The 25,081-nt window shown below is 38.9% G+C and overlaps 1 protein-coding gene across 5 annotated transcripts in view; it reads right to left on the reverse strand.

The window, feature by feature from the left end:
• Positions 1–1,279: 1,279 nt before the first annotated feature.
• The window catches only part of VRK1 (VRK serine/threonine kinase 1), a 74,157-nt gene continuing 50,355 nt past the window's right edge, over positions 1,280–25,081 (reverse strand). For 3 of the 5 annotated variants that reach the window (XM_032837463.1, XM_032837464.1, XM_032837465.1), the window contains exons 8-14: positions 23,501–23,633; positions 22,661–22,781; positions 22,305–22,363; positions 18,091–18,269; positions 6,191–6,278; positions 4,864–4,935; positions 1,280–1,507 (exon numbers count right to left, since the gene is read on the reverse strand). In XM_032837463.1, coding sequence (XP_032693354.1) covers positions 1,476–1,507; positions 4,864–4,935; positions 6,191–6,278; positions 18,091–18,269; positions 22,305–22,363; positions 22,661–22,781; positions 23,501–23,633 — 684 coding nt within the window. In that variant the 3' untranslated portion in view covers positions 1,280–1,475. Of the gene's footprint in view, positions 1,508–4,863; positions 4,936–6,190; positions 6,279–18,090; positions 18,270–21,075; positions 21,274–22,304; positions 22,364–22,660; positions 22,782–23,500; positions 23,634–25,081 lie in introns of those variants that run through there. The other 2 variants (XM_032837462.1, XM_032837466.1) reach the window with 2 other exon arrangements.

The raw sequence follows: 25,081 nt of genomic DNA on the forward strand, positions 1-25,081 counted from the left end.
CCGTAACACTGATGAGCACAGAAATCCAACATTCTACAGAAAACAGGAGGAGGCTCTGCCCAAAATCTAGTTCTCGCTTCTGCAAAGACACACGCTCGAGAACTTCAGGAGGCTTATTAAAGGATGAACTTTCAAAGGAAAGTCTGCAGATCTGGTCTGCACTTTCCAGCATCTGACCACGGCCGTGACACCCGTTCCACGCACGTGACACCTAAACACCCACACTAGGGGCCAAAGTTTTCGAGTCTCCGTGTCGGCTCAGAGCTGCTCAAACGTGGCACCGCCTTGACAAATTTGGGGTATGTCGACGTCCCACCTGCACTATTACTTACCATTTTCTTTAAATCAACGCATTTTTTTAAAAACAGAAATACCTACTTGAGGCTTGTCCTAAGCAAAAGAGAAGTCACTAGTTTCATGTACTACTTAGGTTCTGAATACATATTAGAATACATGCTTAATGCTTAAATACTGAAATAAAAGTGCGTCTCTACAACATCTACAAACATGGAACATGCCATTAAGCGGTGAGACGGACGGCCCTTTAGGAAATCCAACCCAATTTCAGTTTCTGCAATAAAGTAAACCTTGAAATTGTTCACAAAGGTTTAAATTCCAAGCTTTTATTGTCAGGGCAACTATAAAAAGTCCAAATCTAAAAATGTGTGATCATTAGAACTCTCGAGCGCTTGGTTTACTGCACAGACATCATACGCCACAAAAAGCCAACACTTGTAATAACCTCCTGTGAATGAGCAGTAAGCCTGCTTTGTTTTACTTGCTTCACAGGATCTCCTTAAAAGAAGCCAGTCTATAAACCTGCACTCACACTGCCACCCAACACTTTATCAACCTGCTTTCATCTCATGCCACTTGCATGCTTAGGCGGTCCTTCTACAATCTAACTTTCAAATACGTGTGCCTGCTCTCCCACAGACCTACTTACTACCCCGCTTTTGCCTCCTTAACCCTTGCCCTTCTTTGTTCCTCTTCCTTCATACAGCAGCTGCCCAGTAAATGCTTGTGGAACTGAGCAGAACCAATGCAATCCCAATCTCATGGCCACAACAAATGGTGTATTTGTATCACACAAAAAGAGACCTTTATTTTAAGGTTTGTGTATCTGCTTAAAGGTGAGGAATTTGCCAAGCATTTCTCAACACTCGGGACAACAGACAGTGATTAGAAAGTAACACCATGGCGGTTTTTCTTGTAGCTACTGCAGAGCCTCAAACACATACAGCTCAGGATAAGCTTAAAGAGAGTATAACCTAAAGACTTTCAATTATATAAATCAGCCTTTAATAAATTGTACACAGTATTTACTTAATAAAAAAAAGTTTATATTTTTCAAAGACATAGTTATTTCATGGTCAGCCCCATCCTCAAAGACTCCCATGAAAATATAACATTTAAAATAGAAAAAGAGGAATAAGTCAAATGACAGGAAGAAAAGTCGATTTACAGCATTTGATTTACTTCTGGACTCTCTTTCTGGTTTTTGAACCTTGAAGAGAAAAAACAAAGAAATTCCAATCATTAACTTATAAAAGCTAAAGAAGAGAAATACAAGCATTTCCATATATACTTATTTGTATTTAAAAATCTAATTGACCATGATGATTGGTGGAGATAAAATTCACAAAGGTAAGGGTTAATAGCCTGAAAATCTTTGGAAATTGTGTCAATTTTTTAATATGTCAAAAAATATGCTAGCATCTACCTTTCAGTCTTAAGTCACAACAGAACTCTCCCAAAGGTAAAAAAACACATCCCATTTACAAGGGCACTGAAATATTTCTCCCCCAAATTTTTATCTGCAATTTAAAACAGTAAGTCCTAATGTAACCTATAGCAACAAGACGGGCATTCATTTCTGGGAGGGAAGCGATGAAGTGATGCATATTTCTGAGAAGCAAGGAATAAAAGGTGCTGCTTTTTAAAGCCTGTTACCTATACTCTTTAGGCGGGAGAGCACCGGGCCATTCCAAGACACGAAGTCTTTTCCACTAGGAGTTAGAGAGACCCCAACTGAGTAGCCTTCTAAAGAAACGTCACACCTGATCCTGGTCTAAGTACCTTATGACAGTTTCTAGCCAACTACTCCCGAGTTGGAATAAATCAGTGATTCTTTACTGGGGGCAGAGTTCTGAATGGGAATTCCACACGGGAATTCCACCTCAGCAAGGAGGCTCTGTTCCCACCCGGCACCCCCACTCTACCTCAAGGCAAGCACAGCCGTCGGAAGCGTATGTGGAAGCCTGATCAGGCTGCCTAGCGCTGGCAAACAAAGTGTGCCTTCCCGCCGCCTCTGACTCCCTTGGTCAGGAAAAGAGCGACAGTACCAGGGTGAGGGGCAGCGCGGTCGCCCAGAGTGAATCAATGAATGCACTAAACAACAGATCAGTACTTCTTTCCTGAAACGTACAAAACGTTCTTTGAATCCAGGACAAAGTACTTACCGTACATCTAATAATAAATTCTAAAGGTTTCCTGTCTACAGGCTTAGTTAGTTACTTTGTGGAAGATCAGTTTAAAAATTAGTGTTTTTTTATTTGTCCAAGTTCCAGTTTTTATTTAGTTGCCATATACTTCAATTAAAGCAAACTTCAAATTTACGTGGATATTTTGTTCCTGCCATTGACATGCATAGCCTATGCTATGGTTTAAACTTTTGAGCTTTTTCTTCAATTTTTGTGATAGATAAAAATATATCCCAAGGTAGATTTCTAATTTTTTATTTCAAGAATTTTGAAATTAATTTTGCACAGAAAACTAAGAATGTGGTGATGGGCTAAGATGGGGTGTAATAGGGTATCCCAAAATCCAGGTCAGTAATCAGTACTATAGTACATCTTCATTTCAATAAAATTTGGAATCTATCGTCATGTTACAAAGGGCACTTAACAATAGCTATCACCATGTTCAAGGAGTCTTATTCTCATTAACATCCTAATTTGTCATTTTACTCTTAAATACCACTGCTGCTTATACCTTGCAATCTAGATTTAAAATTTTTCACTGCAACTAAAAACACTACCTGGAATTTATTATATAATCAGGATTCTACAACGTGGAGTCTTTGCTGCAGGTATCAATTCAGTATTTTCTCTAATAATTCTAACTGTGGCAGAAAAAATATTTTTCCACTTCTCATATATTATGAAAATGTACCCATTTTCATAATATATTACTACTGTGAAAGACTAATGTGTAAAATTTAAAATCTTTTTGAAAAAGGAAAAGTATAAGTCTGGATACTCTTGTATAATTTTATTAATGCAAAAATTTAAAACAAGTGGGAAGTGTCTTTGTAGTGTGCCCTTAAAAAGATCCCTTTTTTGACTGGATCATAGATATTCGAGAGGTAACTGTCAATTCTGCTTCCCTCAGATTTCTCAAGAATGGACCAAAATTCAAGATTGTTCAAATATAACATTAACAAGAGAAGGTTGTGGATTACTGTCCATTTTATGAACGGGAGGGACAAAGCAGCTAGTCATAAATATCATGGCTACATTAACTAATTTTTAGTACAATTCTGAAGTACTGGGACAGTTCCGAAATGCCAGAATATGCATGGTTTTTAAGGCTTATCATTTTGTGGGGGAAAAAATTACTTGCAGCAAATAACCAAATTTTCTCAATTGGTAAAAATTATGCCTTGCATAAAAATAAAAGGATTAGAGGCCTCTGTTCTTCTTGAAAACCACCCCGTCACCCCCTCTCTTTCTTTGAGAAAACCTACACAATACACATTTTGAAAGCTTTCAGAATGTGTTCTTACACAATAGACCCCCAACTAGTCAAAATGAGTTTAGGTGTATCAAGAAAATTATACGCGTTTTTAAAATGGTCTAAATAGATATTAAAGGAAAGTTGCTCCCATTTTGCCAGGCACAGCATTCTGAAAGATCACACAGTGAGAAAAATCTCTTACCATATTGTAAACCATAAATTGTGTTTGAAAATAAAATTGTTAATGAAGAAACTGACATTTCTAAAGCTGCTGCTGTTAGAGGGAACCATTCTTGAAACACGTTTATGACACAAAATCTTAAAGCTCTAGAACACAGAAGTCACTGAATTGTATTATAGATTTCCTTAAAACAAAATTCAAACATAATAATGCGCCTCCTCCTTCAAGTTACTTTAAAATGATGAATACAAATATATATTTTCATGAACACTGGCTTTCTTTTTTTTTTTTCCAGAGGCAATAACATTTTACCATCTCAGGTAATATTTCTCTCATTTATGAATATTTAGACAGTAAAATACTTTAACTAGCCCTGAACTTTATGAGAAAGGAAAAATTATAATAAGAAGAGAAATAGCATTTAAGTAAAGCAATTTGGAGTTTATATGAATAAGGGAGAATTCGATTATTCTCTATCTTCTTTTTGTTTAAATTGAAACAAAAAATCTGGATTGTTCTCCTTAAATATGCAACGGGGTCCACACTCTTCTTTTGTTATTAATAAATAAAACAAAAATACTAATATATTTTTTCCCCGTAAAAACCAGCAACGTAAGGACCTTAAATTAAAATTTTAGGTATAAAAAACATTTTTTCATAATTATAGTCCAATTTTAAAATCATTGATGTATCAAAACAAGTAACTCTAATGCTCACTAAAGCAAAGTTCAGGTAACAAATGACCTTCAGGCAGTCAAAAGAAGCATGAGTCTTCTCCATGCACAGCTGTGAATTCACTCTGGTCTAAATGGGTTTCAACCTTACTACCACAATGTGGGCCCTTTGCTGAACTAAAACTGCCCTTTTTAAAATATAAGGGATTTTTTTTAAGTAAGAATATTGCTCTATCTTTACAAATGCTCCTTAATTTTGCTCCCACTCACTGTCATAGCTGCTGCTGCTAGCCTCTGGCTGAGACAGGCTTCCATGCACTGCTCCTCGGGACTCCTCACTTCCTAATAACAAAACGAACAAGAAGGGGAGGCGGGGAGAACAGTAGGGCTTGGAAAATGGCTGCAGGAGACAAAAAGGAACTTCTTCAAAACCTTTAGCCTCCAGGGTAAAGTTCTATCCTCCCTCTCTAGATACCCCCAGGATTCTCTGCGGTGAATTCGTGTAAACCTAAGGATGTTCTAGTCATACTATACAAGAAAGACAACGCTAACAGAATTGAGTGAAGAAGATTCTCTTTGAAAGTCAAATGTTTGTCTTCCACAAACAGGCAAAGGCGACACGATCAAAGGAAAGGTAAAATACCTCCCTAGCCTGATTCAACAGGGCACTTGGGCTTTAATGAAACTTTTACCAAAAATGAGCCTTCTCTACTACAAAGTGGGAAATGTTTCAGAACCAACAAAAGAATAAATAAACGAAAAGGCAGCGAGATAGAAAAGAAATCTGGAAAAAGAAAAACATGGTACTGCAGCCAGCACTGAATCTCTTCATTGCGTCAAAGAAATTATCTCCTATGAAACCTGGAAACTGTTTTCCCTTTTCTGAGCCACCCAAAGGTGTGCCTACACGTCCCGCACTGGCCATCTCCTAAATGGAGCACACGGAAGGACGCCCAGCCCCAGCCCCGCTGTGCCCTTCGCAGATGTGGCCCTGCTGATGTCAATGCCGCCTCAACTCCATACCGTAAGAGGCTTCACCACCAGTTTACGAACCATCTCAGAAATGACTTTATACTCTGCTTTTTGCTTCAAGGGCTTGGAAAAGTGATGATTGAGGCTTTAATTCCTTGAGTCCCAACTTGTCGAGAGAAAAGAAGAGGTGGCAGACTCAGTGGGGAGCACTGGGGTGGCTCAGGCCAGTAGAATGGGCAGCCACATAAGCCCAGATTGCACTCGCCTGATCCGGACCTTCCCTCGGATCCCGTAACGTGGATCAATGTGCAGAAGTGGAGAGACGGTAGCCTGAGAGGTTAAGAGTTCCGGCTCTGCCATTTAAGGGCTCCGTGTCTCAGGCTCCCTCGATGCAAAAGCAGAGTAGCTTCCCACCCCAACTTTGTGATTACTGTGAACAGTAAACAGTACAATGTATGTACAAAGAACACTGTGATGATACTATACAAATAGAAGATCTTCTTGTAGGATATTTTATTATAAAATCAAAATGTTATGACTATAAGCTAACCCCTTACTTAGTGGAAGGAAATGAAATGTGTATTTTTATATGGAAAAAGCTAATAGGCAAGACTGTTCAACTTACGGGTTTTTGTGACCTCTTCTGTCTGTGTATTGGAGCATTCCATATCTTCAACACTGGATTTGGTGCTCTCCTCAATTCCTTTCTTGCGCTTGTTACACATAGATTTTTTAAAAGAGAGAGAAAGAGAGATTCGGTCTGATGGTCAAATAAGTAAATACACAAACTTGCCAGATACTAGTATATTTGTAAATCTATCAAGGTGTGGGTATAACAAAACATACAGTAAGAATACACACGACTACAGGGTGGTAGTTACCTAAGGGGAAGGGACTGTGGCTGAAGAAAATGGGATAAAGAGAATCTTCAACTGTACAGTTAGTCTGAACATCAGCTTGTTTGTTACAACCACCTCGAACTTTTTACCCTTCTTATAGTTCATCATTGACAGCCTAACCAGCAGAATTGATGATACAGAAACTCTCTTTTAAAAGCAAACCATTTAACAAATTTGGTTTCACCACTCAGGCCAATGACACGTACTCCCCCCATTTTACAATGTGTGTGGCGTATGCGGGGGGAGGTGCGGTAATCCACTTGATAATGGGAAAATATACGCCTTGTCCATATAGTGTATCACTGGTTATACCATATCAATCAGTGGTAAAATTCTACTCATGAATCAATAAAGACAAACTTCCAATAAATGTCTTCGTTTGGTATACTTCTCATTAAAAGTTTAAGGGGGGACACCTTCCTGTAAAGGAAGAGTCTTAAAAGTACACAGCTCTCCTAAAATCTCAAAAACAGGTTGGGTTTTCCACCATCCCCTCAAGCTTTTCCAACTTTCTATTTATTTTTCTAGTTAAGGGTTACTTAGGAGTTAATGCTTATAGTCTGTCACCAGCCAGCCTTCCCAAGTGTTCGTTCAGTTTCTTTTATTTTCTACCACTACGACATTTTCTAATTCAGTCCTGTGTGAAGTTTTTAAATTACTCAACACATCTACATGTAGGAATGACTACGAAGAACTCAGTAATAACTTTACAACTTTGCATTTCTCCTATTATAGCTTTATCCCATGTAGTCTCAAATTTAAATGTGTTAAAATCCAAATGATAACTCAAAGCTTCCCTGGGTTGCCCAGATTTCATTTAGGAAATCCTCTCATCTGTCCCAAATTTCAGATTCACAATGCACCAGAAAGTCCTCGCTTCTATTTTCTAACAATTAATATTAAGTTGAACTTCATCTGAGAATTTCCCTTGCTTCAGGCCATTCTGTACACTGCCTGCTGACAGCGCACCGCTCTCCTGCCTGATGGCAACCGCGGATTCTGTTCCACAGAGAGCTGTGTGGAAAAGCTCCACTCTACTCAAACCGCTTTACCTTAAAACCCCCAAATGGTCAGAACTGTTATTATCTACATATTACAAATAATCCCACTGTTTCAAAATATGCTTAAGGTGGCCGTGGAAAGACCAGAGCTCCAAGATCCCCGCCATGCTCCTTAAGAAAAGGCTTCACCCAGACAAAAACAACTTGACTAACCCTTAAGAAACCTTCAAAGGCATTCATTTAGCAGATTTGTATATGGAGGTATTGCCTCTCAAGAATAGCTGTTCAGAGTGGCTGTAACTTCATATAACTGATGAGAGAAGGGGAGAGTGCCTTCCATCTTTCTTTTCCAAAGTGTTGCTTCATGATTACCATCTAGACCCTGCTGGGCTGAACAGATTGGTTCGATAATTACATACAATAACTGCAGTGGGCAGGTAACCCTCAGCTGGCACAGGGCAGCTCCCCTGTGAGAACTTCCATATGCAAACCGCGCTGATGGAGTGCATTAGGTACATCTTTCCTGCCGGTGCACAGGCCTGATTAACGCCAGCCAAGACTCCAAGGTTAGCATGTCAGCAGATTTGTGATGCATTAGGCAGGAATAAACACAGACACTTTTGTTCATTCGGACCAAAATTAAGGAGGAATATTTCACTACTATATTGCTTTCCATACAGGAAAGAATGCATTTTCCGATTTTAAGGAGGCAGATTTTTAAGCGCTCATTATAAAGGGAGCTCTCCAATACATTCTACCTAAGAACCTAGTGCATTCATCTTGTTCTCAAGCTTATTTAATAAAAAAGAGCTATCTTAATCTCCATGCAAGTAAATTACATAGGAATGAAAATCAGCCAGTATTCAACCAACCAAAAAACAAAAGCCAAAAAAAAAAAAAAAACAAAAAACAAAACAAAACAAAAAAAACACCTGTATTTTAAGCATCCATGCAATAGGTAAAGTACTGAATTTCATTAGACCACACTCCAGCTGGATATCTCCTGCCCAACTTTTCTAAGAATGTATTTAGTTTTGACAAAAGGGGCCCATGTCTATAGGAAAAGACCAGTTAAACAAAACAAAACAAAAAAAACCCTTCATGTTTAAAAGCATCTAAGTGTGTTACTGATTCTATAAGGCAATGAGTAAAATTCCAAACAATCCACTGGCAGCTTCTTTCTCCTGATTATCTCCTAATGCTTCATTTTGTTATTTGTCAACATCTTGGGCTTCAGGTCGTGCATATTTGGGTTCTTTCCGAACAGAAAACGGCTTCAGAAAGGGACTACGTGAATCTGATTCTGTCATGTTCCACACCAGGTCCCACAAAGTGCCTCTGCATTTATAAATGAAATTAAAATATTATATGACACACCAGAATGACTTATAAACTTAGAATAGAGTTTTCTTTTAATTCAGCACAGCTAAAATATCTGCAGAAAATTAGGTTTATTTCAAAGGGCATTAGCGTATGTATTACACATTGTATTTCTGAAGTGTTCAGTTATGCTAGGCTAAAATTTAGTTAATTAGCAGCTTCTCACTTCCAGCTTAGAAACAGGAAGACAAATCAGCTAGATGCATTTGGACTGATAATTTACTAATAGTCTAAACACTGACTAGAGACCACTTAGAGACTTAAAGCTGTTTTAACAGGACAAAGAATAAAAATCTTGTGAGGCAAAAACCAAAGACCCGTTCATTCTTTGCTTCCCAGGTCACACATCAAAAGATCACCTCTAGATGCTTTCAACAGCCTCTAAGAAAAGCCAGTCAGATCCACGGCTATATCAAAGGTGAGTAGTATTTAGGACTGTTGTTGGTTTTTAACTCTTTATTACAAAAATCACAAATGTTTACTATAGAAACTTTGAATATACAGCCTAAAATTTCTAAATGTTTGGTACTGTACGTGTGTCAATGAACAGAGAACTCTAAATACAATTATTTGGAGACTGACTGTGCCAGTTTGTCTTATTTATTTACTTAAGGCCACCTGAAGTCACCGTGCAAACGGTAGGTAGTTTATAAACTAATAGCGTTATTTACTTAAGTTCCTACATTCATTAATAGCAACCAAAAAAACATTATTTGTTACTCGACAGTAACTAAAAAACCACAGAACACATATCTTCTATGAAAGCAAAGCAGACACGTGTGTTACACAGTACTAACAAAACCAGTGGAGTTAGTTAGAATTCACAATGGAGGCAGAAAACGCGGAGGCCGGAGACAGCAGGAGGCTAAGAGAACTGGCTCAGTGTTTCTCAGCTGGGGTGGGAGAGACTAGAACTCAGAGCCCTTCGCTCCTGCTCCAGGGGCCGTCTCAGACCCACGCCGCCTCCCTTACAGTTCCTGGCGGCTATGCTCTCACGGTAGTGCCTCACTTCCGAAAGAGGGAGAGTCCACAGAGCAGAGCCTCGTCCGCACTCCTGCTTCCCCCTTCTGCACGTACTCCCAGACGGCAGGGACGACGGCTCCTCACCTGTGCAGCTCCCGTGGGGCCTAGCATGGTAGTTTACACAGAAATACCTACGGGGCTGCAGCTGCAGAGCAACCATTCAACTAGTGTCGTGATAATGAAGAGATGACTTCCTATTTCGCACCAAGCCTTCTACAGCCTGTGTGACGTTTAAGTGCACGTTAAGTCATTGCAGATATATTTTGAGAAAAAGCAGGAAAAGGTCAGACATAATCAGAAAAAGGAGAAATGAAAAGATGGGAAGCAGATCAGGAAGTGAGTGACTTAAAAAGAAGAGCAGATTAATTTGGAGAATAATCTAAAAATATTCTGCTAGAATGCATTAAAGTGATTTATTATTTTAAATGAGTTCTAGTGATAAAGGCTGTAACAAGAATCATGACTATTACAACTTCCTTCCACAGTAACACGGGCCTTCACGTTGCCGGGGCAGAGAACCCACCATATATTTACTAAGCACCTACTGTGTGCCTGGCAAGGTCACGGGCTGCATTCTCAAGCTAAAAAATACATGCTAAAAAAACAGATTCAAGCAAAAGAGTGATCTTAGTTTTTACCAAAACATTAAACACATACACATCAAGTTTCTACAACTGTTAAGTCCTGGAAGAAATCACTTCAGGCTTCTGCAAATCATCATAAGGAAGCGTCCAAGGTAAGCCCACGTGCACGAACGCCATGTGGTGCAGTATCGACGCACCGTAAATGGAGCCCATGTGGGACTTCATTTTATCTGCAGTTGCTGTTGCTATTTGCTTACGTTCAGATGTCCTGTCAACACGTTTAGCTCATCTACTCCGGAGGTAGGGAAAGCAAGAACAACTCATGAATTCACTAATTGTTAACAGGTCTGGGGGAAAGGGTTTAGCCAAAGAAAATGTTTCCACATGTGACTAACAAAGTTTGGAACACTGTGTTCTTCACTAGTTCAAGTTCTCCACTCCTAAGATACCATGAGGAATGAAGAATTTACTGTTGGTTATCCGACAATGAATTAATGCTATCACGTGTACAAAAGTGAACTGCCAGGCGACTGTAATGTGGGAGACGGTCTATGAGGAGCTGAGAAGGTGACAGTACAACACGCGTGGTCTTTTGTGGGGGAAGGGCATAGATTCCAGTGGCCCCGATATGTCACACCCACAAACAAGCTAAACTGTGTGTAAAAATAAGGGACATCTGGGGGGTAGTATTTCAACCTCTGCCTCACCTAAACTCTGAAGAAATGAACACAAAATAACAAGTAATATTTCAGCAGCAACAGTGACAGAGCCTCTCACCATAACCATTGGGAACTGGTGGCCAAGAAGAGTCAGACACTGCTAGAAAGCAGCATGGGGTTCCTACGCACCCCTGAACCATACTGGGGAAAAGAATATGAGCAAACACCATTCAGAAATTTTTCACCACTGACCTTCAATTTATAAAATATAAATAGGAAGCTTGAAAAGAAAGACTGGAAGAGCCCCTGGAAAAGACCTTCCCTATTCCCACACAGTCCCTCAGCGAAATCAGAACATGTGATTCTGTTTCTTCCCTGGAGTAGAAGCCTGGAGAAAGGGCCAAATAACCATAATCATTCAAGACTAATTATTTTCAGCAATAAACAATGATTTACCAAAATAGATTACAAAAGAGAAAATGAGTAAAGCATAGCTAAGAGAAGAATCCCCAATGGGGTTTCTCTTACTTTGGGTTTAGATTTTACCAAATTTTGGCATCGTCTGGCCAGGAAGGGAATGGAGCAGTTACTGAGGAAAGACATGTAATCTGACCTGCAGTACCAGCTGAGCCATGGCTCTCCAGATCCTCCCAGAGTATGAACTATAGGCAAGGAAAGTCCCTTAGCAATGCCAAACCCTCAAATCCAATCTCTGAGGAAAAACAAAACAGTTTCATCAAATGGGAAAGCCAAGGATTCACAAATACAATAATCTGTTAAGCCCACGTAAAGCTATTCTATTCAATATTAATACGACCCAGAGAAGAAGCATGCCAACAAAGTTATAATCCTTGTGAACAAAAAGAGAAGATGAAATAAATGGTCATAGCATGCAAAAGACAGCTGAAGATTCCACTCTGAAAGAAAACACAGTACTCCCAAAAGAAGAAAATCTTACAACATGCCCTGGAGGCTTAAAAAAAAAAAAAAAGAAAAAGATTTTAAAAACTGAGTAAATGAGAAATTATAATTTAAAAAAGAAAATGAAGAGGTTACAAGGAAACTGCACAGCCAATAAATAGAATAATAATCACTACAGAACTCATAAATATATTAGAAACATCAAAAAACAGCAGACAGAGCTGACAACCAAATGACATGAAGGGAAGTTCTGTGGTAATTACAGATAATACAAAAGAATTAAGCAGTTACAAGAAAATAGCCATGGAAGATGCATATGATCTCTATACAGCCAGGGACAACTGCAAACATGACTGAGATACATGAAAGATCACCTAAATAAACATCCAGGTGTACCATATTCATGGACAGAAAAGAATATTGTGAAGATGTCAATTCTTCCCAAATTGATAGAGTCAATACAATCTCAATCAAAATCCCAGAAGTATTTGTATAGAAATTAATAGGCTGAGTCTGATATTTATATGGAAAGCTGAAGGGCCAAGAATAGCTAAGACAAAAAGAAGAAGAACAGGGGCGCCTGGGTGGCTCAGTGGGTTAAGCCTCTGCCTTCAGTTCAGGTCATGATCCCAGGGTCCTGGGATCGAGCCCTGCATTGGGCTCTCTGCTCAGCAGGGAGCCTGCTTTCCCCTCTCTCTCTGCCTGCCTCTCTGTCTACTTGTGATCTCTGTGTGTCAAATAAATAAATAAAATCTTTAAAAAAAAAAAAAAAAGAAGAAGAAAAACAAAGTAGGAGGACTTACACCATCATCATGGTATCATTATGAAGCCAGGAGTTCAAACAGTGCAGCTTGGCAAAAAAGATAAGTGGGCCAGTGGCACAAAACAGTTTCTAGAAGCAGACCCAAACACATATGGTTACCTGAAAGTCTGCTACCTGTTGTGGGGACATTACAGACTGGTTATCCATAGGAGGTAAATAAACATAGACTTATACCATGCACAAAATCAGCTGCTGTGAAATTATGGACTTGAATATAAAAGATAATATTTCTTGATAATAACAGAATATCTTCACGATCTTGGTAGACAAAATTTTCCCAAGATAGAATACAAAATACTAACCATAAACAAGATTGATATATTAGGCTTCACTAAAACAAAGAACTTTCTGTTCATCAAGAGATATTACCACATTAACAGAATGAAAAAATAAACTACCAACTGTAAAAAAATATATATATATATGTGTAATACATAGATTGTATATGTACAAAGTAGTCAAGTCTGACAAATCAAAAGAGAACTGACAACCTCCCCCTTTTTAATGAACAAAAGAATTGAAATGCACCTTACAGAAAAAGGGCAATGGAGACGGGGAGGCATATGAAAAGTATTCAAAATCAATATTATAAAGGAGATTAAATTAAAACCACAAAGAAACACCAGTACACATCTACCAAAATGGATAAAATTAAATATAACGCAACATCTAGTGTTGACAAGCAACTGAACCTCTCATAAGCTGGTGGTGAGAGCATCAACTAGGACAGCTGCTGGGAAAAACTGCTTGCAGCACCTACGAAAGCTAAACGTAAGTAAGTAAGTAAGTAAGCCCTCTACCCCAGTACTTCTGCCACGGATAGAGCCCACTTGAAATAAATACATGCAGTTCCCAAAAGAAATTACAAGAATGTTCTTAACCAGCATTACTACAACTGCCAGAAACCGGAACCAGTATAAACGTCCACCAACAGAAGAGATAAAGGAATTATGACGTACTGACATAATGGAGTGCCACACTAAACAGTAATAAGACATAGAAAACTTCTGTTGCACACAACAGCATAGAAATTCAGACATATAATGAATAAAAACCAGACCCAATAAAAGTACACATTGTATGGTGCTACTACTATGAATTTTCTTTAAATGGCAAAATTACTTTACAGTGTTGTCAGTTAAAACACTAGTTATTCTTAATGAAGGGATAAGGCCAAGAGGGGGCCTGAGAGAGGTTTCTGGGGCTCTTGATCTGGGGGATGTTTAAATGTGTACACTCACTTTATAAAGTTCACACTGCACACTTACTTGTGCGTTTTTCTGTACATATGTCATAATCTGACTTAAAAATAAAGAGAAAAAGGATGCCTGGGTGGCTTGGTCAGATGAGCATCTGCCTTTGGCTCAGGTCATGATTGTGGGGGCCTGGGGTCAAGTCCCACATCAAGCTTCTTGCTTAGCAGGGAGCCTGCTTCCCCCCTGTGCCTGCTGCTCCCCCCACTTAAGCTTTCTCTCTCTCTCTCTGACAAATAAATAAATAAAATCTTTCAAAATATGTATATACATAGGGGAAAAAAGCTACCTGACAAAATCCAGCCAAATAAAACAAGCTTTAAAATAGAGAGCTCAAGCACCTAAGGAAAGAATCATTAGTAAACAATGAATCCTCTTGCATAGAAAACTAAGGCTAAATCCCCATCAGAAAACAGAAAGAAACGTCTCGACTTCAACCATCTAAATTAATCTAAGGAAAATACTGTTTCTATTATTCTAGCGTGCTAACCAAAGTTAGACTTCCATCAAATTCCCAAGGTTTATCCGAGGCTATCTAAGTGAAACTACCGGCTGCACGGGGAGCCGTCTCCTCAAGAGACAGGAAGCTGTCCGCCAGAGCAGCACAGGCCACTGGTCGGCAAGGGAAGGCCTTTACTAGTACTTGTCTCTTTGTACCATGTTCCAGGCTGAGTGCCAGCAGGGATTTATTTAATGGTTAATCATTTTTCAGAGAAACTCTAGGAAGGCCAGCTAGCATAATATAACTTAAAAGAACTAAAAAACGGAGTGGAGAGAAGGGAATGTGCGAGTCATTCATAGGAAACAACAGCATATACTGTCTGAAAATAGAAAATGCAAATCGCAGGGCCACACTGCAGACCTACTCAATGAATCCCCAGGGATGAGCCCGAGAAATCTAATGAACAGCCCTTTTTGTCCGCTTGGGCCAAGCAACTTAATCAAAACCTTACGAGAAAATAGCTAATGGAGGTATTAATGTCCTTTTAACTTGCTGAGTTCTTTCCAGTAAATTAAGCTGTTCTTAACCCAGATGAGACAGGGAGGAATTCTTTAAGGATGGAACTACATGCTATTGATCTTTATAGCCCCAGGGACCTAGCCTAGACCAGGTACAGAAATTAGACCTTTACATTGTTGAATGTTGGTTTAAGAGTACACACTGAATCCAATAACTGCTGGAACTAGACTGCCCAATTCTAATGCAAGTGTTCAGTTCTAATCAACAATGAAAATCTTTGGCTATGTACTTCCTAAGGGTAGATTGATACTTAGTTTTTTTCTACTTCAGCCTTATGTCATCCCAATATCCTGTGCTTTAAATAAAACTCTTGGGCTACTGAGGCTGAAAATATTTCCAAGTCGTAAATTCACAGTTCACTCTAGTTTCCAAATTTACTGTACCATAATCAAGCATGGCTATTTAAAAATGGATAGAAACCTTGTTTCAGTCCACTGCTAATTAATTCTCATAGGTTTTTACCATAATGGACAACACTCAGAAACATAAAGAGAAATAATTATTGAATTGATTAAAACTATCCCTCCTTTCTGAAAGAGATTTGAGTGTCATAAATACAAAGAACATATATTTAGAAAGTTTTAAGAAATCATGACAAAAGGAAAGGAGAATATATGCTAATTATAAGGATTAATACAATTTCTGATTAAGCATCATAATGAACCCTTGAGCTTCCTAGCAACCAGAGCAAAAAACGACATCTTGATTATACTACCCTTGTTTTAAAAAAAAAAAAAAAAGAGAGAGAGGGAATACTAACTTATCAAAGGAAAAGCTTTTCCTTGCAGAGAGCCCCTGACTTCTCAGTTGGTGGAGCTCTGCTTTTACCTGCTTTAAATGTGGAGTATTTACAATTTATTTGAAGAAAATGTTCTGGGGCTTTTGGAAAAAAAAAAAAAAAAAAAGAAGAAGAAGAAGAAAAGAAAGAAACAAACTAACCCTTAAAAAGGAAAACTGGCCTGGTCCAACTCTTTCACATTAAAATGCAAGACAAAAGGCCACCAAATTACCAACTCACCTCCAGTTACATAACCATCAAGCAGCTTCATGATCTTACCTAATCTTAACTTTTATCAACTTCTTTTTAATACAAAGAATAGCCCTGTGTCAGCTATGGGGAGGAGAGGGGACAGTAAACTAATAAAGGAAATTTGTTCAGTTGTTATTTATTTTTCCCCCTCTAAATAAAGCTTTATACACGTAGGGGATGATCCAGCAGAAAATTTTCAGCCTTCTGAACTACCCAAGGACACAGGAGAATTGTCAGGTCACAGATGTTAGCTCTGCAGCAGACTGACCTATTCAGCTATAAAGTCAGCCAAGCTGCAGAAACCAAATTTTCTCCAGCATGTAAGTCCAAATAACAGTGATCTGCAAAGTAAGGGGGTATGGCACTGGACAAGTTCTCACTGCAGCAGAGATCTTCACAGCTCAATCAGCAAAATTTTAGAGGAAAACACCACAAAAGCTACCTATAAATATTAATGCACAGAAATCTGTCCTGAGCACGAAGATCCATGCTGTATGTTTATACAGACATGCAAACTCTAAGTCCACTTCCTTACTGAAAAGTTCCACTCGGGCTGCCATTTTATCCTCTTCATTTCAGAGCTGGATGTGGCTCTCAGTACACTTGTTGACCACAAAAATGGAGCGATGCAATTAAGACAAAACTTACAAAAGAAAAAAAAAATGTAGATGTAGATGTATGTGTCTAATTCAGATTTTGGAGCAGAACTACAAAAATACCAATTATTTGCCAAAAAGTAAAATTCAAAATACAATTTCAAAATTCCCATCTCCTTTCTAAGTTAAAAAGAATTACAGAAACCTTTTAATAATGCTGCTTCTTATTTTAAAGACAGAAAATTTGTTTTTAAACCCTTTTTCTCATAGCTCAGAATACAAGATTTCCAAAGGAATCTACTGGAATTTACAGAGTCAATGACAGTAAAAATAGTCAATATTGTAGAAAAAATATTTTTCTGGGGCACTTGGGTGGCTCAGTTGTTCTGCCTTCAGCTTATACCATGATCTCAGGATCCTGGGATTGAGCCCCGCGTCAGCAGGGAGCCTGTTTCTCCCTCTCCCTCTGCAGTTCCCCCTCCCTGTGCTCTCTCTCTCATACTGCCACTCTCAAATAAATAAATGAAATCTTTAAAATATATATATTTTTTTTCTTCTAAAAGTAGATCTTTCCCATTTAAAAGCAGCTAGCACGTTTTATTCAATAATTTCAAACTATCAAGGAAATCTCTGAGTTAATCAATAATTTAACTATTAATAATAACCAATAAGTTAGTGCATTCCTGTAAAATCTAAATTTTAAAGGATACCAGGAGTTATTTACATCCTGCACCATAATTTGCCCATAAAGTTCACTGTTAACCTATCTCTCCGATAAATTAACCTCTTTATATGCAGATATAGTTTTATATAATATTTCTATAAAGAGCAAAATAACGTTCAAATGGTAAACACCACCAAACAAGGAAACCTTTGAATGTTAATTTTCACACAGTAACTTTCAAACACTAATTTTCAAATAGTAACTTTCAAATACCAATTTTCAAATGATAAACGCTCTGAGCCCACCAACAAAGGAGGAAGAGCTAATAGACAAGACCATCCCTTCTAGGTAGCCTGGAAGGAAAAAATACCCACGCCATGAATCGAGTGCCCCATCCAAATCGCCCTGCCAGATGTCAATATGCCAAGTTAGACTCCTCCAGGAATTTACAAACTTGCTACCGGACGAAAGAAAAAGATATCTATCTATTCTTCTACAACCGTCTACATCTTTCATGTCTCATAAAGAATGTTCCTTTACCTAACGGTGACAGATATGTAACTGCCAAGCAATCTGCCACACTTTTCTTTACTGATTTATTTCCCTAAAATTAGTGTTTGTTACAATTACCATCACAGGAAGCCAAAGGATAACTGAGGGACAAAATTCACCTTCGTTATTGACTTTGTTCTCAAGCCTCCATTCTCCACGAGGCTGAGGTCCAGTTTGCCGTCATCCTTGCTTCCTATAGCTCTCAGTCCTTGCAGAAGAGTGTCTCGCAAGTTCTGATAAAGAGGTTTCTCGGCATAGTCCAGTAATTTCACTGTTTCCATGTATTTAGCAATCTCATCTAAAAGAGTAACACAATTATTCTGTAATTTTTTAATTACGAATACAACAAATTTATCTCTTTGAAGAAAATGACTCACGGTTATAGCAACATTAGAATACAAATGTGTATCCTGTTAGACCATGTTTTTTACATAAATCACTTCTTCAATGGAAAGTATGTTTTTGAAGTCAGGAACTGTCAGGTAAGTGAAATAAGAAACTTATTTTGAGATATAATGTAAAAGGGACAAAAGATAAGATATAAGAGATATTATGTAACAGGGACAAAAGATAAGAGACATACTAGAATTTAACAGGCACGAAATAACTGCTGTACTTTTAAGGGTACAAAAACAAAACAGGAAAGGACCTCAAATAGATTATAAAGTAAAAGGTACTAAAGTACAAGGAATATCACAGTCCATTTTTTTTTTTTGACATGAAAGCCATTAGTTCTATAGAAAACAGCTGCATTCTTTGTATAAATGGGAAATAAAACATACCAAAACCAGGTTGAAAAAGGAAGAAAGAAGCAAGACCTAGTTTTCCCATAAAAGAGAAAAATCAGCTTCTGAATGATGAAAGGCCCACTGCACACTGAGGCAGGACCACTCCCCTAAAAAGAAATCTTACTAGTCAAGATTGATACTCCTCAACACCAGAAATCCATGTTTGGGCTAACAACTCCTACATTCCCCAGCCTCACCCTTCCACCAGCCTCCAGGAACTTGTGTGCCCAGGGCCTCATACACTGACTCCTGGATCTCTAACTGTCCTCTGGAATCCCAACAGATGCAAATCCAGACTCCTGACCTACCCCTAAACCTGCTCCCCTGTGGTTTCCCCTACCCCAGTTACTGAGAATTCCATTGTTCCAGCTCCTCAAACCAGAAATCTCCTCCCACACCCCACATGCAATAAACCAAGAGATCGTGTCAGTGCTACACACACACACACACACACACACACACACACACACACCCCTCCATTCATTCACTGACTAGCACTTACTCAGCAGCAGGCACAATTCTAGGTACTTGAGAAAGATGAGGAAAAAAGAAATGAGAATCCCTCCCTTCAACTTTGTTAACCTGATAAGGGGGATCTGTGGAAAACCTAAAGCAAACATCACCTTACGTGGTCTCATATGGAAAAGTCTCCTTCTGAGAGGGGGAAATGTCAAGCATGTCCACGTTCACCACTTCCATTCAGTGTCATAGTCAGTACAGTAAGACAAGAAAAGAAAGAGAGGGCATAGAGTGGAATGGTGTATTCAAAAATACAGCAATGATGCAGAAAATCCTAAGGAATCCATAAAATACTAGTGGGACTAATAGGTAAATTTACCAGGGTCACAGGATACAAAGTAAATATTAAAACATTGTTTTCTAGGTACTAGCAACAAGCAATTGGAAAATAAAATTTAAAAAAAATTCCGGGGCACCTGAGTGGCTCAATCAGTTAAACCCCCGACTCCTGGTTCAGCTGGGGTCATGATCTCCGTGTCATGAGATCCAGCCCCACAGCTGGCTCCACACTCAGCAGGGAGTCTGCTTCCCCTCCCCCTCTGCCCCACCTTTCACTCATGCGCATGCACTCTCTAATAAAATAAAATCTTAAAATAAAATAACAGATCATTTACAATGGCATGAAAAACCATCAAACACCTGGCAACTAATACAATGAAGACGGGCAAGATTTTTTTCCGGACAAAATTACAAAACGCAGTGAAAGAAATGAAGTGGAGAACACACCCCATTAGTGAATCGGAAGACTCAACAGCGTGAGGACATCAGCCGATCTAAAGTCAGTGCAACCCCACTCAAAATTCCAGCAACCCGGAAAGGGAGGGGATATGCGTGGAACTGACAGGTGGCTCTAAAATGTATAGAGACACTCACAGGGTCAAGATTTGCAAAACAGCAAAGTCAAGTTAAAAGAACAACAGTACTGGAGGACTTACACGACCAGAGGTCAAGACTCACGATAAAGCTAGAGTCATTCTGACACTACAGCCCAAGAAGGGACAAAAATAATAGCAAGAAAGGAGTCCAGAAACCAATCCACAGATCCACAGCTGATTTAAGACAAAGGTAGCACCAAATGGAAAGAGCGGGTTTTTGGTTTTGTTTCTTTCAAGAAAAGCTACTTGGTCAACTGTTTATAAATAATGGAACTGTTTATAAACAACTGTTTATAAATATGGGGATGGGGAAGAAATCTGGCCCCTCTTCATGTAAGGCGTGATAATCAGTTATGGGGGGACTATACACCTATATGTGTAACTGGTGGCCTGTGATTGCCAAAAACTGGAAACAGCCAACAGCAGAATAGGTAATAGGATATAAACACAACAGAATACTATTAGAAATGATAACGAACACATCCCTGTTAAACGTGCAACAACAGGGTCCCAGGAGGACCCAGTGCACAGCATGGGGACTACAGTTCATAATTTGGTACTGCAGACTGGAGAGCGGCTGAGAACAGATCTTGAGCATTCTCACCACACACTCACACACTCACACACTCACACACACAAACACAACGCTAACTGTAAGGTAATAGAAGTGTTAATTATCTTGATCTTGTTAATCATTTTACGATATAAATGTAAGTCAAATCACACTGTACACTTTAAATGCATACAACTATATTCGTCAATAAAGTTAAAAAAAATAAATAGAAATGTTAAAAAAAAAAAAAAAGCCATGCAACAATAGGAATGAATTTCACAAATCCAATACTGAGTAAAAGAAACAGGACTCTAACAGAGCTAGAAGTTAATGTCAGGAGGACAGGGATTTTTTTTCTATGTTGTTCACTCTATGATTCCATTTTTACATAGCTCACAAACAAATCTTTGGGGTTGGGAGTTAGGCTAGTTATTTATTAAGCCAGCGGGAAAGGCTTGTGATTGGTAGAAGGCACAAGGGGGGACTCTGAGAAGCCTATACGGTTCCATTTCCTGTGTGGGTGGCAGGACTGTAATCTTAAACAGCATGAGGTCAGGGTGGACTTCCCTGAAAAGGAGACAAATGAGCAAAGGCTTAAAAACACATCGAATATATGCCAAGTGACCACTTCTCGAGACCCCCACTGCTACTTCCCTTGCCTGGATTACTGGGGGGCCCTCCAAGCCTGCTCCTGTTCATACCTGCCTTCCTCCCTTGGCAGTCTATGCTCGGGACAGGAGATGGAAATTTTGCTTAAAGGCAGACATCGATGCCACTCTTCTATTCCAAACCTCACACTCCTGCTCAAAGTAAAAACCAAAGCTCTTCTGATGGATGCCCGCAAGCACACCAGGAACTTAGATGCCTCCTGCCTCCAACACTGTTCCCCAGACTTCCACACAGCTTACTCCCAATCTCCGACTGCTCAAATGTCACCTCCTCAGTAAGGCCATCCTGGTGACTGTATTTAAAACTCCAACTCCTGGGCAGCCCTCTTGGTCCCCTCCCTCTTCCCGAGCTTTGTACTATCACTTAATAAACTTTTCTTTGCTGCCCCCCAAAAAATAAATAAATAAATAAATAAAAAATAAAAAAATAAAACTCCAACTCCCTCCCACTCTACTCCTCACTTCATCCCCACACCCACTAACTCTAACCCCTGCTTTCTTTTTTTTCCGTAGTACTAACCGCATAATATGCTGTACAATTCACTCACGTGTTTACTGTCCCTCGCTCCCGACTAGAGCACAAGCTTCATAAAGACAGGAATTTTGCTTTATTTTGCTCACTGGTCTATCTCTAGTGCCTAGAATGCTCCCTGGCACACAATCAAGCCTCAACAAAAAAAAATCGCTGAATGAATGAAAGAAATCTGGTTTCTCTCCTGAAAGCTGAATTAATAATTTAAGGAAGTTCAAGGACCCCTTTAGCCCACCTCTGGAAAGGGAACTGCTGTGGTGATGAGAACAGGCCCCACTACAATGATCACACTTGCAAATACCTAAGCTTTCACATTACAGGAAATGCTGTAGACATCATGACTTTTAGTCTTTTTTTCATATTAAATGAAACCCATATAAGCATTTAAGAAATCCTACCTGGCTTGTTTCTCTCGGGAAAACATTTGTCCATCAAATCTGCAATATTTTCTCTGTATCTGTTAAAAGTTAAAGAATGAATCACTGTTTGAAGGTTTACTCCATGGAAATTTATTAATATTTAATAACAGTAAATAGCACAATAAGCGGCACTGTGTTACATCCTAAATCCGCCTACAGACTTTCTTCTAAAACAAACTGAACAGAAGACCAAAGATTCTTCCTATGTAGCAAGTACTTTCTTATTTCTATTTTGGAGCAGTTAAAACTACAGTATCCGTCAAGAAATTCTGACTTAAATACATGTACCTTATCAAGATTTTGCCCAAAATAATTTATTATAAGTTTTCCTTTACCTAATTTTGGAATCTCTAACATAGTTAGGATCTTTCAAATTATCCTCCCAAGGAAGATGGCCACTAAGCCACTGGATCATGCAATAACCAAGGATTTCCAAATCACCACGTCTTGACGGGGCTATGAATATAAAAGAAACAGGTCAAGCACCAAAATCACTTTGAGGTATAGTCTCAAATATATATAAACCAATAAGGTTAAACAGTCAGTCTTACAGTCTTGTTTTTCATCAAAACTTATCACTGTATTTAATAAAAGTATTGAATAAATATTGGACAATATCAAAATATGAATTTACATCCAACTAACGACTTACTTTAAAATCCAACTAGCAAACTAGAGTTGCAAACCAAGACTGTTGGTCTAGGAAATAAATTATAAAACAGAGACATTTAATACTGTCCTTGGAAAACTCAAAGACACTAAAATGCTATAAGCTACGGAGAAGCCCAGAGAGCTGGGGGCTCAGCTCCTCCACAGTGCTGGGCATAGAAAGGCAAACCACCTGCTAAAGGAACAGGCTGACTTCAGAGGTGACAAAGTCAGTTTGTCTGCTACAAAGTTGTGGCTGCCTAAGAAATGGACAGACTTTTAAGGGGAAAAAAAAAAAACACCCTCCATTTGACTAAGCTAAACAGAACCAAAAAGAAATCCTCAGTGAGCTGTGGCCCTATTATGCAACTATAGGAGTCCAGCCTCCCCCCCCACCCTTTCCCCACCCTATCCTGCCTCTGCAATTCTGATTTATCTGCTTGTTTGTTTGTACAAAATTATGAACTATGTAGGACTTCAACTGAAATGTTAGCAGCATATTTCTTGGTCAGGCACTGTTGACATACCAACACCATTGTGTGCATCGATGCTGGTGAATTCAATAGTGCCATCGTGACATCTTTTGGGGTCTTCTTTGTATTCTTTATGAATTCCTTCTGGGCAATACCGGTAAGCAAGGCCGTAATCTACCAAGTACACCTACAAATGTCCAAGCACCAAGAAAAATCAAAGCCAAATGATTGCACATACACTCCTTTATGGCCCAGAGACAAAATACTGTCATTCGAGGGTGGATTCATCTGCAAGACCACAACATTGTACCCCGAATAAGTGAAATCCAATATGCTAAAAAGAGCAAATACTTAATCCTGAAACTTTTTTTTTTAATTTATTTATTTATTTTTAGAGTGAGAAAGAGTGGGTGCATGAGTGTACAGGCAGGGAGGGGCGCAGGGAGAGACAGTCTTAAGCAGACTCCATGCTGAGTGCAGAGCCCAATGCAGGGCTTGATCTCAGGACCCTGAGATCATGACCTGAGCCAAAACCAAGATCAGACAATTAACTGACTTTGCCACCCACATGCCCCAATTCTGAAAGACCTTTTATTTCAAGAAAAATGCTGAATGCCCATGTCACTATAGTCCAGATAATATCACCTGACTCTGTATACTTCTTTAGGTAAATATATTATACTTGTAATTAATCCTGTTTCCTCAACTTGAGCAAAGACTATAAATCTTATACTTTTTTCCTCAGAGTCCAAAACACAATTGAGCACAGAGGAAACCAATACTTGTTGCAAAACAACAGCCCCACACCAAGTATAAGACTACTGACTTAGATGACACATGATACATCAATTATTTTCTATTCTTCTGCTCCTCCACGTATGAAATAATCAATTTATCAATTCATTTCACAAAAATATCTCAGATAACAATAATGATCTGAATAACCTTCAGCTAAGGCTCTTATCGCCATTTAAATATTGTATATTAAAGTCAAGTTTCGGGCGCCTGGTGGCTCAGTGGGTTAAGCCTCTGCCTTTGGCTCGGGTCATGATTCCTGGGTCCTGGGATCGAGCCCCACGTTGGGCTCTCTGCTCAGTGGTGAGCCTGCTTCTCCCTCTCTCTCTCTCTGCCTGCTGCTCTGCCTACTTGTGATCTCTCTCTCTCTCTCTGTCAAATAAATAAATTAATTAATTTAAAAAAAAAAAAGCCAAGTTTCATAATTGAAACTAAATTTTAATATTTAATAGCACATATCTGTGGGCACGTACGTGTGGGTCTGATGAGCATAAAAAGCCAGTAAATTTGGCTTTCTTCTATTCCATAGTCACATACCACATCTCCAATTCTGGGTAACTGTCTCAGAAATGTATGCATGTGATCACAAGAGGAAACTAAAGTAAAAATATGGGGACGGATCTAGCACACACATTTAACACCAGAAAAATAATCCCATCCAAAGCATATGCCCGAAGGATAACAGAGCTGCAAAAATATTTTCCTATAAACAAGAGGCAGCATATTTTAGCTAACTGCAAACTGAACTATATTTTTATTTATTACATTGTATACGTCCAGTTCATTTCAATTAATGGAATCCTTATGGTTCAGGTTCTCAGCGTGTCCTCTTTGTTTGCT

The sequence above is a fragment of the Lontra canadensis genome, unplaced genomic scaffold (assembly GCF_010015895.1).
Source record: "Lontra canadensis isolate GAN:19392208 unplaced genomic scaffold, GSC_riverotter_1.0 scaffold98, whole genome shotgun sequence".
In the NCBI taxonomy this organism is placed as follows: Eukaryota; Metazoa; Chordata; class Mammalia; order Carnivora; family Mustelidae; genus Lontra; species Lontra canadensis.